The following is a 15971-nucleotide window of genomic DNA, read 5'->3' as shown; positions in this document are numbered from 1 at the left end:
AAGCCCAAGTACTAATTCGTATAGGCCGCCCAACTCAATTTTGCTCTTCCGGCTGAAGCCGTTGAGGCGGCTGTGAAAACATGGACGTAGGCGGGTGGGTGATTGGTACAGGTGGGTGGTTAGACCATGTACGCACCGCTAAGGTAGTACGTAAACCGTCCTCCTTTCAAGTCTCTCCTCTAGATCTTAGCACGTACTGCTACGATGAACAAATGCGAAGATGATACTGTGTGAGATCTACAGATGACATTTGTCAAGTAAAGTCTTTTCTTTCAATGCATAATTTGATGTAGTATTCCTAGACAGAGAAGACTGCGGCAACGCGAGCACAGAATACGATGGCCGCCTCGCCCCTCAAGTCCACGGTTTTCGGCACATGTGTACTCACCGTCCTACCCTTTGAAAATGTGATTGCCAACTTGCGCCGTCTTGCTCTCGTTTGTAAGCAACCCAGTTTGTAACATATTTTCTCTATCAGTCCATCCAGTACAACATGCAGATGTCCCGTCCTGTGTAGTCCTTTGTACCGAAACGTTGGGATCGCTACTCATTGGTCGTCCTCCCCCATTCCCAGGCTACCAGGGGGACCAAATATCTTCCATCAAGAACGATATAGCCAATAAATCAAACGTGCATCACTTGAAAGTTATTGACAGGGAGGCCGATGGTGAAATCATCGCCTACGCAAAGTGGGAAATCTACGAGTATGGCCGGCCTGACCTTGAGGCTCTGAAGCAGCCGATAGACGAAGCGTTAAAGCAAGTGGACCAGTATGGCCGTCTGCGAGAAGCTGCACACCAATATTTTGGCAGTCGAAACGGAGAGCTAGGGAAGCACCCCCATATACGTGAGTTGAGCTGCCACCCTTACATCGTTAAAATGCTCATATCCTAACCGCAACAGTCCTAGCTCTTCTCGTCACTTCCAGCAAACACAGACGACGAGGTGCCGGTAGCCTTCTTTTGCAATGGAGAATCGCAAAATCGGAAGAGCTGCGGCTTCCTGTGTTCTTGCAAGCATCTGCACAAGGACAGCGGCTTTGCAAGAACTATAGGTTCGAGACTATCGATGCGGTCAAGTTCACTCTTGCAGACTATGGACTTACAGGAACAGAATTCATGTCTGCAATGATTCGAAATCCACCCAAGAATGAGATTGATGAGGCTTTGATATGTGGGTAGTGTTACACCAGAGTCAACACCGATATGCAGTAGTAGTTAGGGGCCAAGATATCTAAGAGCGCTTTTATAGAACGTATAGTTACTAAGAAATTATATATTCTATCTATCTATAGTATACGTTCTATAAAAGCGCTCTTAGATATCTCAAAGCATCAACTCTGTTATAGTAGAGCATACCTTTTCTCGCATCATCTATACCCAGAGCTCTCACGATCGTTAGACATAGATAGGCGCCTGTACGGTCTGATTAATTATCGTCATCATTCAGGCCCAGCCACCAAAGTTGAGCTTACAGCAGGGATCTACGCATTTCGAGTCCCTAAACACATCTCTATCCTTCTCTCATTGATCTATTCCTTCAACGCAAATTCCAAACAATTTTAGTCGAAATCATGCTTTCTAAACGTGCGATACATTCAATCACAAAAGCAGTCCGAGACGACGGAAGAGCTGCAGCGGTGGGCAAGGAACCACGAGAGCAGCCCAGCTTTCAAGCGGATCTTGCACACTATTTTTCGGGCATGTAATTTGTTGGAAGGTCTGTTGTGTCTGAGTCCATCTTCCAATTGGACCCTGTCGTCTCCACTTCTATGGACCTCTATAGCCCTGACCCGGAATACGACTGTACATCAGGGGACATCTTTGTTTATTTTTGAATCCAATTTGGTTGCCTTTTCATGTTCAAAAACCTACGGATTCGCGCACAATGTGTGGCATTGGATAGTTGTTTCGCTGGCGAAAAGGATGAATTGTCGAGGGGCTCGCGACTAAGGTGAGGCTTGAGACCCTGAATTGAGGGTGCGTGGAAGCACGGATGTACGTAGTGGCTTGTGCAGCTACACCACCTTCCGCAATCGCCCAATAACATTTCGACTGCTACAATGCACGCATCTCGTTCAATGCGTAGCGAAGAACGATAAGCAAAGGCATAGTTAAAAAAAAAGAAATAACAGAAGCTGGTTTTTGTCTTACCCTCTTTCCACCGCACGTACACTCCCTGGCGCAACGTGTGCAACAGCATATCGCGAGGGGGCATTGATGCGGACTCCGACCGAACCATATGCCTGGCCTTTCTCCTTCTCTGGAATCTAGTACGCACGCCAGCCTGTAGTGTCCGGAATCATGGATTCGGCGCTGACGCTCAATGCAGCTGAATACGATCCCATCGACCATCTCAACGCCATCTTCTCCCACCCCGCCACGCTCGCCTCCGTCTCGGCCACGTCCGAGGCCCTTCGCAGCTACCAAGATGATCTCGACGAGGATATCGCAGCCGTCATCGCGTCACAGTCCAGCTCAGATGCAGACAGCGTGCAGCGCATACAGTCGGCAAAGGCTGAGCTGGCCGACCTCTTCAAGAGGATCGAGAGCGTCAGGGAGCGGGCCATGCAGACGGAGCAGACCATCACCGAGATGACTGCGGACATAAAGCGCTTGGATAGCACAAAGAAGAACTTGACCCTCTCCATGACGGCCTTGAAGCGGCTGCAGATGTTGACGACGGCATACGAACAACTGCGCAGTCTGAGCAAGTCGCGGCAGTATAGAGAGTGCGCCCAGCTGCTGCAGGCGGTTCTACAACTCGTGGCCCACTTCAAGAGCTATCGTTCAATAGACCAGATTGCTACCCTCAGTCGCAATGTGGCGGATGTGCAGGGCGAGTTGCTGGAGCAGGTCTGCGAAGACTTTGAGGTTACATTCGCCAAAGGGGAAACGGCCCAGCGAAAGGCCATGCTAGCAGAAGCTTGCCTCGTCATCGATGCGCTTGGCGAGCATGCGCGGACACGGCTTATAAATTGGTACTGCAATACGCAGCTTCGCGAGTACCGGCAGGTCTTCCGTGGCAATGATGAAGCTGGCTCCTTGGACAATATTGGACGGCGATACAGTTGGTTCAACCGAATGATGAAGACTTATGATGTTGAGCATGCCTCAATCTTCCCAGCCTATTGGCGCGTAAACGAGATGCTGGCCAATTCGTTTTGTGAAGGGACCCGTGAAGATTTCAAGTCTATACTGCAAAAATCTGTGCGAAGAGGTGACAGTCAAAGTCTGGACGTCACACTCCTTCTTTCATGTCTACAGGAAACACTTGATTTCGAACAAGGCCTGGAACGGCGGTTCTCCAACGAGGTTTGTCTGGCGGGTACAAATTCGAGTCATGTATACTGATATTGCACAGTCTCGCTCTTCCGTGGACACCATGGCTTCCAAGGAAGAACGACCACATGGCTTCAGCCAAGCCATCTCTGAGGCTTTTGAGCCTTACATGAGCCTCTGGGTAGAGTCTCAAGACAAGTATGTGCCGTATGAATTGTTGAAAAACATCTTTCTAACAATTTAGACAATTAGCAGCCTTGATACCCAAGTATCGGCAACAGCCTTTGCGAAATTCAGAGGAGGAGTTCTCGCCTCAAGCAGTTATACCGTCATCGACCGAGTTGTTCAATTTCTACCGCATGACTCTGGCACAGTGTGCCAAACTCTCGACTGGAACAAGGCTTCAAGAGCTGTCTGTCACTTTTGCCAAATACCTGGACCAGTATGGGCAACAGGTACTCTACTACTTCCTCAGTGAGAAGTCGGGTGCCCAGGGACCGTCTATTGAAGATGCTGTTCTTATCCTCAACACTGCAGACTACTGCTACGCCACTTGTAACCAACTAGAAGAGAAGATAAAAGGCCGGATAGATGAGGAGTTTCGAGAAAAGGTCGATCTACAGAGCCAAGCTGATGCTTTCATGGGCATTGCCAGCGCGACGGTACGCATGCTGGTCCGAAAGGTTGAGATTGCATGTGAGCCCAGCTGGCGTGAAATGCGCAATACGCCCTGGGCAAAACTTGAGAGCGTTGGCGACCAGAGCACATATGTTGCCGAGCTGCTCCGCAATGTCAAGGAGAGATCTGGTGAGATTCTCAAATACCTTCACAAGCAACAGTATGCGCGAGCGTTCAGTGACAACCTGGTGGACTTAATGGCATCTGCATACATTGCCAACATTGTGCAATGCAAGCCAATTTCTGAAGTAGGGGCAGAGCAGATGCTGCTGGATTCATACGTCTTGAAGCAGGGGCTCACAGAGATTCCCACGCTCAACGATGAGCCAGGTACGGCGCCACCAGCAAGGTATGTTCTTCAACAGTCTTATTACTTGGCACTACAACAGACCCCTAACACATGAGTCCAGCTTTATCAAACGTGTCAACCAATCAACAGCAAAGATTGACCCTCTGCTCAAGACGCTGCAAGTCCGCCCCTCACCACCCGAAGCCCTGGTACAAGCATACCTCATCCACATTGCCGACAAATCCGACACCAATTTCCGCAAAGTACTGGAGCTCAAGGGGATCCGCAAAGCCGAGCAAACCCAACTCTTGGATCTCTTTGCTGCGTTCCGTGCATCACCTAACCATGCAAATCTAGTGCAGAACTCGCCCTTTCTTACACCCTTGCTGGTTCAGAACAACACGGGTGTTGGCAGTGGAGCGGGAAGCGTCATGGGTACACCGAGTCTCAGTGGAGGTCGGTTCGATGCAGCAGGGCTCGGGAATATGCTTGTCAATGCTGCGAGAGACGGGGTGGATCGGTTTGGCAGCCCTGCGCCTGGGCAGCAGCAGAGTGGTAGTGGTGGGACTGATGGCGGGGCGAACCTGGAGAGCAACCTGAAGAATATTGGCAAGTTTTTCAGGAGGGATGTTGGATTTAGGGGGTTTGGACGGAGTGAAGATGCACGGTAGATGTGGCTGTTGAAGATGCAGTATGGAATGATGATGATGGTAAAATGCACATGTTGCTTGAATATCTAAGGTATCATAGTCTGCCATTGCTTGTCTTCCCTCTTTTGCAACAAAGGGACATGAGTCCCGTTCAGAAAGCCGGTATAAAGTTCAAATGCAGCCCCGGCGAGTCAACATCATCCTGATCGTCCTCGCCCTCATGATCCCTCGCGAAGACGCCTCGACTCGCAATGGTGCCTTCGCCATCACTAATCACCACCGCCTCCCTCCTCCTCCGGCGAACATCCCGCTCAGAGCTGCCTACCCCACCAACCTGCGCCCGACTCTCCATCAAGCGCCACCCGCCCCTCGGTATGCGCGGTGCAAGTGACGAGTCCCTCCACACGCCCATGTCGCACAGCAAGTTGAGTGCCAACTGTGCACGATGCACCACCTCCTGGTCCTTACTATACAAGTCCTTGATCAGCAGGTCCTTTGCTGTCTTAGACGCATAGAAACGCGTGCAGAGGATCTTGGTGGCCGAAGCACGAATATCATTGTTGTGGCTTGTGGCGAGGGTCAACAACGAAGACGTCTTGATTGCGTCTTCCTGGTGTGTGGGTGAGCGCGGGCTCGAGGGTATGGTGCGGCGTTGCGAAGGCACATTCTGGGGGTTGTGGATCGCGGTTAGGGTGCGCATGTTTTGCAAGCCGTGAGAGACTTGTTGGACAGCTATGAAGGTGAAGACGCCTGGGGCATTGGGTTAATTTGGGAGAGTGCGTGGAGGGACGAGGAGGGTGTACCTAGGCCGAGCCAGAGCCAGTGGTCGGGTATGTTGGGTGCCATTGCTATGGAGGTTTTTTCATGATTTGGGGTGTATAGGGTGGAGGGTTGGAGACATAACGGCGCAGTGTTCCGGTGTAGTTCCACGCGCGCGAGCGATGATGTCGGGAGTGGTGCGGCGGGCGGACGTGGGTGTGGGGGAGACAAGTCGCGCTAAGGCGAGGACCCATGTCGAACTTTTGGCCCGCTGAAATAATTTCATGCTACCGCCCATCTCGTGTCGCCTGCGACCTCTGCCTCTTTTGCAGCGCCCACAGCCACCACCTGAACGGGGATTTGCCAGTCTCGAGACATTAACACCGGGAAAATGCCGCCTTCCCAATTGAAGCGGCTGAAAAGCTCGCTGCGCGAACAGGGCATCACTGGTCCGCAAAAGTCGAAGAAACAGAAGAAGTCGCAGTCCAAAAACGCCGAACACCACCAGCGAAGAGCCTCTGCACTCGCATCGATCCGCGAATCTTTCAATCCATTCGAGTTCAAGCACCTTGCGCGCCCACATAAGCATGAGTATGTCTCTGCGCAGGCGGAGAATGCGCCCAAAAAGGTTCTCGGCAGGCCTGGCGTCACTAAGAGCCAGGGCGAGGAGGCCCGCAGGAAGTCGCTGTTGCCGGAGATGCATCGCAAGAATAAGGTCGGAGGCATTCTCGACAGGCGGATAGGAGAAGATGACCCGACAATGAGTCTGGATGACAAAATGATGGCGCGCTTTGAGCGGGAGCAGCAGCGCAAGAGGAGCGGCAATGTGTTTGATCTCGAAGACGACGCTGACGAGGTCGAGCTTACGCACGGCGGGCAGTCGCTACGTTTTGATGACGAGATTGGTGAGGAAGACTACGACGCAGCTAGTATCGCTGGGTCAAGCGACGACGAGGATGGTTTCCTGAAAAAGAAGAGGCGAAGAGACGATGTGGATGGCGAGGCTGAAGGCGATGTCCCTGCAGAGGAGCAGCCGGAGAGGAAGAAGAGCAAGCAGGAGGTCATGAAGGAGGTCATAGCCAAGTCGAAGCAGCACAAGTACGAACGTCAGGCACAAAAGGAGGACGACGATGAACTGAGAGATGAGCTCGACAAGGATCTCAACGATGTTCTGACTGCGCTGCGAGGACACATCAACAAGAAGCCGGAACCTGAAGCACCCAAAGGTTCGCAGCTTGACGACTTTGGAATGAACGCCGATCGTGCGGCACTACTTGCTGGAACTACGCAACAGGACAAGGATAGGGAGTACGATACCAGAGTGCGCCAATTGCTGCAGGATCAGCGTGCAAAGCCGACAGAGCGGACAAAGACAGAGGAGGAAAAGGCCAAGGAGGAGGCTGACCGACTGAAGGAGCTCGAGCAAAAGCGCATGAAGAGGATGCGTGGAGAAGCGATCAGTGATGACGAGGAGCCACGCAAGAACGGCGCCGATGAGCCCGAGGAGGATGAGGATAGCCTTCTGGACGACGCTGCCGAATTTGGGTTAAAAGTTCCGGGTCAGCTCCGACCAGAGGGTGTGGAAGACGAGGATGACTTCATCATGGACGATGATCTCGTCGCTACCGATTCCGAGGCTGACATTTCCGACGAAGAGTCTGATGCTGGCTCCGCTATCGACGACACCATGGCCATGGACGACGAAGACGCTGATTTCCTCAAGGACGTCATGCCAGAGCGCAAGGAGCAACCAAAGGCTGTCAACGGCGTGCTTACTCTGAGTACCGAGCCTTCATCGAAGCTGGCATTTACGTATGCATGCCCTCGGTCACACGAAGAGTTGTTGAAGGTCTTCAAGGGAGTTGCCCACAACGACACTTCGACTGTGATCCAAAGGATACGTGCGCTTTACCATGCCGGTCTTCATGCGGACAATAAGAACAAACTTGCTGATTTTGCTTGCGCACTCATTGACCATGTCTCGTACCTTGCGAACGAGACTCTAGCCGCTCCATTGGCAGTCATCGAGTCCATCATTCGACATGTTCACTCCATGTCGCGCTCATACCCTGTTCAGATTGCGACCAAGTTTCGACAACACTTGAAGCAATTGCAGATCTCGAATGATCCTACGCCTGGAGATCTCGCTGTCCTATCAGCGATAGGATCCATCTTTCCTACCTCTGATCACTTCCATCAAGTCGTTACGCCTGCCATAACCCTGATGGCACGCTGGATGGGTCTTACCTCGCCAGCCTCGACCAAAGACGTTGCTACTGGCGCTTTTATCGGCGCACAATGTCTCCACTACCAAAGGCTATCAAAGCGATACATTCCTGAGTTCATCCGCTACACTGGTCTCTGTCTGGCCTCAGAGCACGCTACAGCAGCGCTTCTCACGGCACACAGCAAGAACATCATTACAGCCGCCGAACTCTGGAGCACCTCAGCCTCATTCGTCGAAGTCTTCACACCCCTCCTTGGCCCCCTCAAGTCAGCCAAGCAAACCTCCACCCTGCAAAACCTACAAGCCCGTATCTCCCTCGCACGTTCTAAACGCCGTCCTCTCCTCCTCCACAACCACCGACCTCTCCCCATCAAATCCAACATTCCCAAATTTGAAGAATCCTTCGATCCCAACCGCCACTACGACCCTGACAAGGAGCGCTCAGACGCCAAGAAGCTGCAGAAGGAGTACAAGCGCGAGAGGAAAGGTGCGATGCGCGAGTTGCGCAAGGATGCCAACTTCATTGCGAGAGAGAGTCTCAAGGAGAAGAAGGAGAAGGATCGGGCGTATGAGACTAAGTACAGGAGGCTTGTGGCGGAGATTCAGGGTGAGGAGGGGAGAGAGAAGAATGCGTATGAGAGGGAGAAGAAGGCGAGGAAGAGGGGTTAGGTTTGAGTTAGGCTCATATAGGGAAAAAACTATGGATGGCGTATGGAACCGTGCTCCAAGTATGGAGTATTTGCCTGTATTATTTTTATTGCCAAATAAAAGGCTACATTCCTTGTTCTGTTGCTGAGTTCCGATGTCCAAATGATATCACGTGATGCCCTGTTCACATGTAGTAGTGGTCAAAGGCGGTCTCATCAAGTTCGCCTACATGAAGCAAAGTTCTAGCGAGCATAGCATATGTGTTATGCTGCCCCGCTAAAACTATATGCGTAACATGAAGGAATCAGCGGTTCCGGCGATTTCCCTCCGAGGTTTCTGTGGGGAAAGTGGAAAGACATCCATCTTCTTCCAGGCATCGTGAGCTAGGCAGCGGAAAGGCCCCATAATTAGAGCAGAGATTGCCCGCTTGCAGATCTGTTCGCCCCAATGACGCGGAGTCCATGGCTATGGACTTGTTTGAGATTGCCATGCCCTGATTCTCTCGTGGTTTCTTAAAAAGAAGAGATATAGTGGGTGTGAAGAGAACTTGTACTCCACCTGCGTAGACTTGGGCATGTCTTTAGTCGTTGTTTTGGAACTCTGGGCCAGAGGAAGAAGCCATGTGATTCTCAGCCGAGGCATGCATACTCAATACACCAACAGTGGAATGCACATGAAGGATCAAAATGCCATTGTGTTGGCACATATTTGTCTGGAAATTAGCAGCATGCATCCCATGTGTCTCTCTGCCCTGAAAAAAGGCACCCCCACATTCAACTGAGTCCGTGCGCTCAAGTCACAAGCAAAGTCCCCCACGGGCGGCTGCCATTCATTCCAATCCTCCGAAGAAACCTTAATTGAACCCACAAACTTACGCACTCTTTGTCCACACTAGACATGGCCCCAGTCTACCATAATAGTGCATATTGTTCCTGACAGCTTTTGCCCTGGAATGGATGCAAGTTCCCGTTGGGACTTCAAGCGCCGTCTCAACGATGCCGTGGTACCGACTTCGCACACGATGTGACGTCAGCTGGAATATCGCAACAACATGAACGCCATGCTGGGCAAAGAGCACGCTCAAGATGGGGATCACCATCCTAACGATTTCGGGCTACTTTTTGCGTCATTATCAAGTCCAGTCTGCTCCATAGAGTCCAGCAGCCCTGCGCAGCTTGCAGTGGAGCAAACCTCATACTACATCCGCGGAAAAGCAGACGGCTTGAAGACACGGTAGTCGATGCTTTGAAATTTTCAGCTTGCCATTGCGCACAAGCTCTAGCACACCGTGTACTATGCAAATAAGGTTCTTTGGCAACGGTCCCACGCTGAAGTCGACATCTCTGCTTCCGAGCACGCAATACGGGCCCTATCCGCTTTTATTGGGTACTAGTGCGAGCCAGGTCCAACTATCACATCCTTCACCCACCATCCCTGCCGTCACGCCCGCACACCCTTGCGGACCTGGACCCATTTTGAAGCCGGAAATGCGGCGAAAGGCGTCACTGTTGCTTACAATCTGTGGCCACATGGTCGGCATGTTCAGCCATGCTGTCACTTGTCTCAAACTTTTACCCATGCGGGTTTTGCGTAAAGATATTACTCTCCCAGCCTCATGTACTTCCGGTCCTCGGAGTGCCCTCATTGCCCTTGCATCCCGTAGACTGAGTATTTGCCGGTCGCGTAATTCGACAAGCTCCACCACTATTTACATATTTGGATAGCTTGTTTGGTGGTCAAAGCGATCACGCAATCAGCACAGCAACTAGAGTAATATCGAGACGCTGTCACAGCCTCGGTCCTACTCACACCCACCATCTTCGGACGCCATCTACGTTTGCAAGCAGCCCTTGGGAAGCTTCGCTTCAGCTGCGGCATTTAGGATCAGCACCAAATCATTACCATCCCACACTTTCGACCTCCCCCCGCCGTCTTAAAGAGACAAGCTTCCGACTAGCCTTCGACATATTCTTGTCGCACCTGTTTGAACCCTTCTTGGTCTTGTCCAACTCCCTGGTACTGGACCTCAAGCACTTGGCATTCCAAGGCTGACCCGGTACACAAATCCACGTTCAAGTTGGAGTAACGTCCAATCAACGATGGCTTCAACAGCCAACAAAGTTGGCCAAGGCCTGGCAAAGGTCTTGGGTATCGATCTCCATTACCGGAACGAGACCGGCTCGGACCGTGTCACACGAGGCGAGAGTGTGTTTACTGTCGACTCTGCCGACATCTATGTTGAGGAAGAGCCAACAGCGCGGGAATGGCTTCAGGAGGTTGTTCCCAGCGCTCGGGAATTCGGTGAATACGTGTACAGCTTATTCCCTTTTGTTCATTGGATAACTCACTACAATATGCAATGGTTAATCGGGGATCTTGTTGCTGGTATGTCAATACACAAGATCCTTACCGTCGCAATGCTCACATGTTCTAGGCATCACCGTTGGTGCAGTTGTCGTGCCTCAGGGCATGGCCTACGCAAAGCTCGCTGAGCTCCCCGTCGAGTTCGGACTGTATTCCTCCTTCATGGGCGTGCTCATCTACTGGTTCTTCGCTACCTCCAAGGACATTACCATCGGGCCTGTCGCTGTCCTTTCTACAGTGACGGGCGGTGTTGTGCTATCGGCAGAAAAGAAACTGGCTGGCCAAGATATCTCACGAGACATGATCGCATCTGCATTGGCCATTATTGCCGGCTCAATTGTCCTCTTTCTCGGTCTCATAAGGCTAGGCTGGATTGTCGACCTCATTTCTCTACCTGCAATCTCAGCCTTCATGACTGGTTCTGCCATCAGCATTGCTGCTGGACAGTTCCCGACCATGATGGGAATCAAAGGCTTTTCTACGAGGGAGGCCACATACAAAGTCATTATCAACTCTCTGAAGCATCTTGGACGCACTGATCTCAATGCAGCTTTCGGTCTTACATGTCTCTTCCTCTTGTATGCTATCCGATTCGCCTGTGGCCAGCTTGCAAAACGTTTCCCAGCAAAAGCTAGGGTGTTCTTCTTTTTGAACACGCTTCGCACTGTGTTTGTCATTCTGCTGTACATTCTGTTCAGCTATCTGGCAAACCGGTCGCACAGGGCTAACGGAACCAAACCCATTGTTTCCACACTAGGAACGGTTCCCCGAGGTTTCCAACACGCTCGCGTACCAAAGGTTACGATTCCGATCATCAAGTCTTTTGCCACAGAACTACCATCCACAGTTATTGTGCTTCTCATTGAACACATCTCTATCGCCAAGTCTTTTGGCAGAGTGAACAACTACGTTATCAACCCTTCCCAAGAGCTGGTGGCCATAGGCGTATCCAACTGCCTAGGTCCCTTTCTTGGAGCTTATCCTGCAACCGGTTCTTTCTCCCGTACTGCTATCAAGTCCAAAGCTGGAGTCCGCACTCCTTTCGCAGGTGTAATTACCGCTCTGGTAGTGTTGCTCGCCATTTACGCACTCCCTGCCATGTTCTGGTACATCCCGAACGCATCATTAGCAGCAGTGATTATTCATGCTGTACTCGACTTGATTACGCCACCGAACACAGTGTATCAGTTCTGGAGAATCTCTCCACTTGAAGTTTTTATCTTCTTCATTGGCGTGATAGTTACCATTTTCTCCAGTATTGAAAATGGTATCTATGTTACTGTGTCTGTATCTGCTGGCATGTTCGCCTTCCGTCTATTCAAAGCCAGGGGACGCTTCATGGGACGAGCCAAGATTCACTCCGTCGTTGGAGACCATATTCTTGACCCAACGGATGACGACAAGAGATCACCCAACTCAAGACAGAAGCCACTTGAGGGAGAGCATTCCATCCGCGAAGTTTTCCTTCCTATCGACCACAGGGATGGGTCCAACCCTACCATCGAACTGGAGGACCCATACCCGGGTATTTTCATCTACCGTTTTAGCGAAGGCTTCAACTACCCTAATGCAAACCATTACCTCGATCAGCTCACTGACACCATATTCGCCAAAACCCGCCGTACCAATCAGGCAACCTACGGCACACTGGGTGATCGTCCATGGAACGACCCTGGCCCACGACGCGGCAAGGACACTGCCGTGGAGGACAACCGACCGACTCTCAAAGCCATCATCCTCGACTTCTCTTCGGTCAACAACGTCGACCTCACTGCAATCCAAAACCTAATCGACGTCCGCAACCAGCTTGACAAATACGCCGCCCCCGACACAGTCGACTGGCACTTCTGCAACATCAACAACCGCTGGACCAAGCGCTCCCTCGCCGCCGCAGGCTTCGGCTACTACACTCCCGACCTCCCCGAAAATGGCATCGCCCACCGCTGGAAACCCATCTTCAGTGTCGCAGAAATCGGCGGCTCGGACTCTGCCGCCGCACAGGCTGAAGCCCGCCAGAACCTGCTTGCTCAACGCACATTATCCCAGATCCGTACTCAAGATGTTGAAGCCGCGCACGGTGGCAGCGGCGGTAGTGACGGAGCCAGAGCAGCAGATATCTCCGATTCTGCTACCTCGGAGACTGGAAGCTTCAACAAGCAGCTTGAGGACAGCAAGGCATATGAAGTTGGTCAGGGGACAAGGCACAGAGGACGGGTAGCGGTGGTGCAGGGACTGAATAGGCCGTTATTCCATGTGGATGTTACGGCTGCGCTCAACAGTGCGTTGGCTAATGTGCAGAGGAAGAGTCATTAGTTGAGCGATTTATTCTTTTTTTCGGTTGTTTAAAACTGACTGTATGTAACGAATATCTTTCTAATTCTTCGACAAAATGTTTTTGGTAGAGCATATGAGATGAATGAATTGCATGGTTGCTCGGCTTGGGGGCCTGAAGCAAGATTCTTGTCTGTTTAGGCTTTTTGTGTATCTTTTTTGCTGTGAGTGAAGACATGGTATGTATGAAGTGCTTTTGTAAGTTGCTGAGCGCATCACGATAGATATTAGTGAAATATTGAGAAGACCAAAATGCTCTATCATACACGAGTTTTCATTTCTTCCCCCATCTACATAGGTATTCTGCCCTTCACATCCCTCGCCATCCTTCCTTATCCCTACATAACCCTTGAATTCCCTTCATCCCGGAATGATCTACCTGCATGACTATTCCCAATACCCTATCTCCTGCTCGCTTGACAACATTTTGTCCAAATGACAGCAAAAGAATTGGAACAAAAAGGGACGCCATGCTATGCTCTAAGCTCTGCTGAGCGTGTGCTATTTAGACTTCAGGTACAAGAAAGATAGTTTGTTGAAGAAGAAGAAGAAGAAGAAGAAAGAGCGCTCTGCGCTTTCGTAGTGGATGGGTGTGGAGGGTAGACAAGGCGGTATCCAATAGTAGAGATGTCGCTGGTGGATTTCGTGGGTGGGAGGGAAGAGGTGGGTGGTACTGTATGTATGTGCTGGGTAAGAAGTCGAAGCTCCATAGCGTGTTTTGTATGTAGTGGTGAGGAAGGCCATATGTGCTGAAAGACTACTGGTACACGTGTGGATGAGAAGAAGTGTAGGATTTCGAGTTCGCGTGGTTTGGTCTTGATACAGCAATAGTGTAGGGGTCCTCCTCTTTTTTTGGGTCCCGATCGTCATATACAGGCAGTCGTTCTTGTAATGTTTACGACGTGCCCTATTGGACGAGCTCTCTTCCACTCAACAACCTCAAGTGGAGCACATGATCGTGTTCCTAGGCCCACAGGAGAAGCACATGTCGATGGCGTTCATGCTTTTGGGTAGACGATCCTTAGTTGTAAGCCTCCGGTGGTAGAGAATCGCGACTTTGAGCGAATAAAGCACCTGCTTGCTCGAGGTTCCACTGGCCCGCTTCCAGACACTGAATTGCGTAGTCGCGTGTGAGATTGGTTTCGCGCTGAACGTAAAGAATCATTTCTTCTTTTCTCTGCTGCTCTGGATCCATTGTTGCGGCTGCGGGTACTGGGGTGTTGGATTGGGGTATTTGCTGTGGCTGTGCATTTGCCCCTGGCGCCACGCCGGGACGCACTTGTTTGCCGTTCAGAATCTTGAGTTTGGGAAACCACGAGATGATCTCGTCTTCCCAGTTTGACGAGGGAAATGAATCGATGATGAGATGTTCGACGTTTCTGAAACGGCCTTTCCATGGCTTGAGCGCGTCCAGCGTCGCAAAAGCGTTGTTGCTCAAGTCAAGGTTCTGAATGTGGCGAAAGTGATTACAGAGTTGGTAAACAGCGTGCGTATTTTGAAGATTGTTGCCAGACATTGTAACGCTGTGGATCGCTTGCTCTTTTGCTTCCTGAGTCTCGAGGATGGCGTCGCAAACAATCATAAGGGCAGGGAAAAACTTCTTTTGGGCTCCTTCTGTGGCGAATACGCCGGATTGGAGGATTTCCTGGTCGCTGGCAATGGCGGAGAGATTGAGTAGCTTGTTGGCTGCATCGTAACGGCGCCCGAGAAAACCTTCCATAAGTGGGTAGGATGGGTTTGACTTGACTTTTTCGATATCGATAGGTGGCTCTCGTGAGCGGTTGTCGTGTTGGAAGTGATTTTGGCCTCCTCTAAAACCTCTCCCACGTCCTCGGCCTCGACCTCGTCCACGCGAGGAGTCGCCATCAACCATCATCTGATCGCCATCGTTGTTCTGTGGTGTAAAAGAGACACTCCAGTTGCCACGGCCGCGGCCACGGCCACGTCCTCGTCCTCGGGGCTGGTCGTTCATGGCTGCTGAAATGATTCCAGTGGGTTTGGGCGAGTGTGAGAGAGATGTGGAGGTGTGTAAGCAAGTTGACTGATGATGGAGCCGTATATAAAGGCTGACTGGCCGTGCGCCGCCAAGCCACGATGTCATCCTAAGACACTTCTCATTGGTCAACGCCAATGACTCTTCCGACGTCGAACGACACCTTGGTACTCCTACATCTTCACACTCTCTCATTCTTCACTACAAATATGTAACATATGATATTGGATACGCAGTAGTTCTCTGATATTTGTAAATCTGGAAGGCTCAATCATCAAAGCTATAATGCGCACTTTATATCGCAGCCTTCTTTCTGAGACAATTGGTAGCAGCCTAGACACGTCTACGCCAGCCAAACCAATAAACTATCTGCAAACAATGGCGCGAAACCACCGACTCTCCGTTTCACTCTTGAAGCAAGGTACCCAACATGAAGGCTCACATTCCACAGTTGTTGTCTTTCTGCGTTTGAATTGTAGGCAGTTCTACAGTCGCCACTATGCAACATCCGCAAATGGCGCTGCCATGTAAACGAACGGACATTTTCTCATCTACCAGACTCAGCGAGCGATGCATATTGATACGTAGAATTCTTCTTTGATTGCCTAACCTAAATAATACAAAAGTTGTTCGTTCCCTGAACCGGAAAATTTCTATCCTCCTACACCTCTGCCCACACCTAGCCCCCCACAGACTTCATCTCAGTCTACGAATCTAACTCGCTTTAGACCAGCAATGCAAACTCCAGAAC

General features: G+C 51.0%; 8 protein-coding genes across 8 annotated transcripts; 5 read left to right on the top strand and 3 right to left on the bottom strand.

Moving 5' to 3' along the window:
- Positions 1-468: 468 nt before the first annotated feature.
- Positions 469-1181, top strand: COCCADRAFT_85475 (uncharacterized protein; the record flags this gene model as incomplete). The annotated part of the gene is made up of 2 exons (XM_007710124.1): positions 469-847; positions 946-1181. Coding segments are annotated over 2 exons (615 nt in total), but the record flags the coding sequence as incomplete, so codon positions are not given.
- A 1122-nt stretch (positions 1182-2303) lies between these two features.
- Positions 2304-4919, top strand: COCCADRAFT_85629 (uncharacterized protein; the record flags this gene model as incomplete). The annotated part of the gene is made up of 4 exons (XM_007710123.1): positions 2304-3314; positions 3364-3479; positions 3526-4308; positions 4370-4919. 4 exons carry the CDS (start codon positions 2304-2306, stop codon positions 4917-4919), a joined length of 2460 nt encoding a protein of 819 aa, XP_007708313.1.
- A 130-nt stretch (positions 4920-5049) lies between these two features.
- Positions 5050-5744, bottom strand: COCCADRAFT_1703 (uncharacterized protein; the record flags this gene model as incomplete). Its single annotated transcript, XM_007710047.1, has 2 exons — positions 5050-5648; positions 5702-5744. The coding sequence occupies 2 exons, from the start codon at positions 5742-5744 to the stop codon at positions 5050-5052; spliced, it is 642 nt and encodes a 213-aa protein (XP_007708237.1).
- A 304-nt stretch (positions 5745-6048) lies between these two features.
- On the top strand, positions 6049-8553 carry COCCADRAFT_33373 (uncharacterized protein; the record flags this gene model as incomplete). The annotated part of the gene is made up of 1 exon (XM_007710081.1): positions 6049-8553. One exon carries the CDS (start codon positions 6049-6051, stop codon positions 8551-8553), a length of 2505 nt encoding a protein of 834 aa, XP_007708271.1.
- A 935-nt stretch (positions 8554-9488) lies between these two features.
- COCCADRAFT_33372 (uncharacterized protein) lies at positions 9489-9837 on the top strand (the record flags this gene model as incomplete). Its single annotated transcript, XM_007710080.1, has 2 exons — positions 9489-9560; positions 9670-9837. The coding sequence occupies 2 exons, from the start codon at positions 9489-9491 to the stop codon at positions 9835-9837; spliced, it is 240 nt and encodes a 79-aa protein (XP_007708270.1).
- Positions 9838-10631: 794 nt separating this feature from the next.
- COCCADRAFT_85676 (uncharacterized protein) lies at positions 10632-13209 on the top strand (the record flags this gene model as incomplete). Its single annotated transcript, XM_007710122.1, has 2 exons — positions 10632-10917; positions 10967-13209. 2 exons carry the CDS (start codon positions 10632-10634, stop codon positions 13207-13209), a joined length of 2529 nt encoding a protein of 842 aa, XP_007708312.1.
- A 519-nt stretch (positions 13210-13728) lies between these two features.
- COCCADRAFT_85560 (uncharacterized protein) lies at positions 13729-13971 on the bottom strand (the record flags this gene model as incomplete). Its single annotated transcript, XM_007710121.1, has 1 exon — positions 13729-13971. One exon carries the CDS (start codon positions 13969-13971, stop codon positions 13729-13731), a length of 243 nt encoding a protein of 80 aa, XP_007708311.1.
- Positions 13972-14248: 277 nt separating this feature from the next.
- COCCADRAFT_23002 (uncharacterized protein) lies at positions 14249-15199 on the bottom strand (the record flags this gene model as incomplete). Its single annotated transcript, XM_007710061.1, has 1 exon — positions 14249-15199. The coding sequence occupies one exon, from the start codon at positions 15197-15199 to the stop codon at positions 14249-14251; it is 951 nt and encodes a 316-aa protein (XP_007708251.1).
- Positions 15200-15971: the final 772 nt, after the last annotated feature.

Source organism: Bipolaris zeicola, assembly GCF_000523435.1.
Source record: "Bipolaris zeicola 26-R-13 unplaced genomic scaffold scaffold_14, whole genome shotgun sequence".
NCBI lineage: Eukaryota > Fungi > Ascomycota > Dothideomycetes > Pleosporales > Pleosporaceae > Bipolaris > Bipolaris zeicola.
This window is presented reverse-complemented; position numbering and strand designations above follow the sequence as displayed.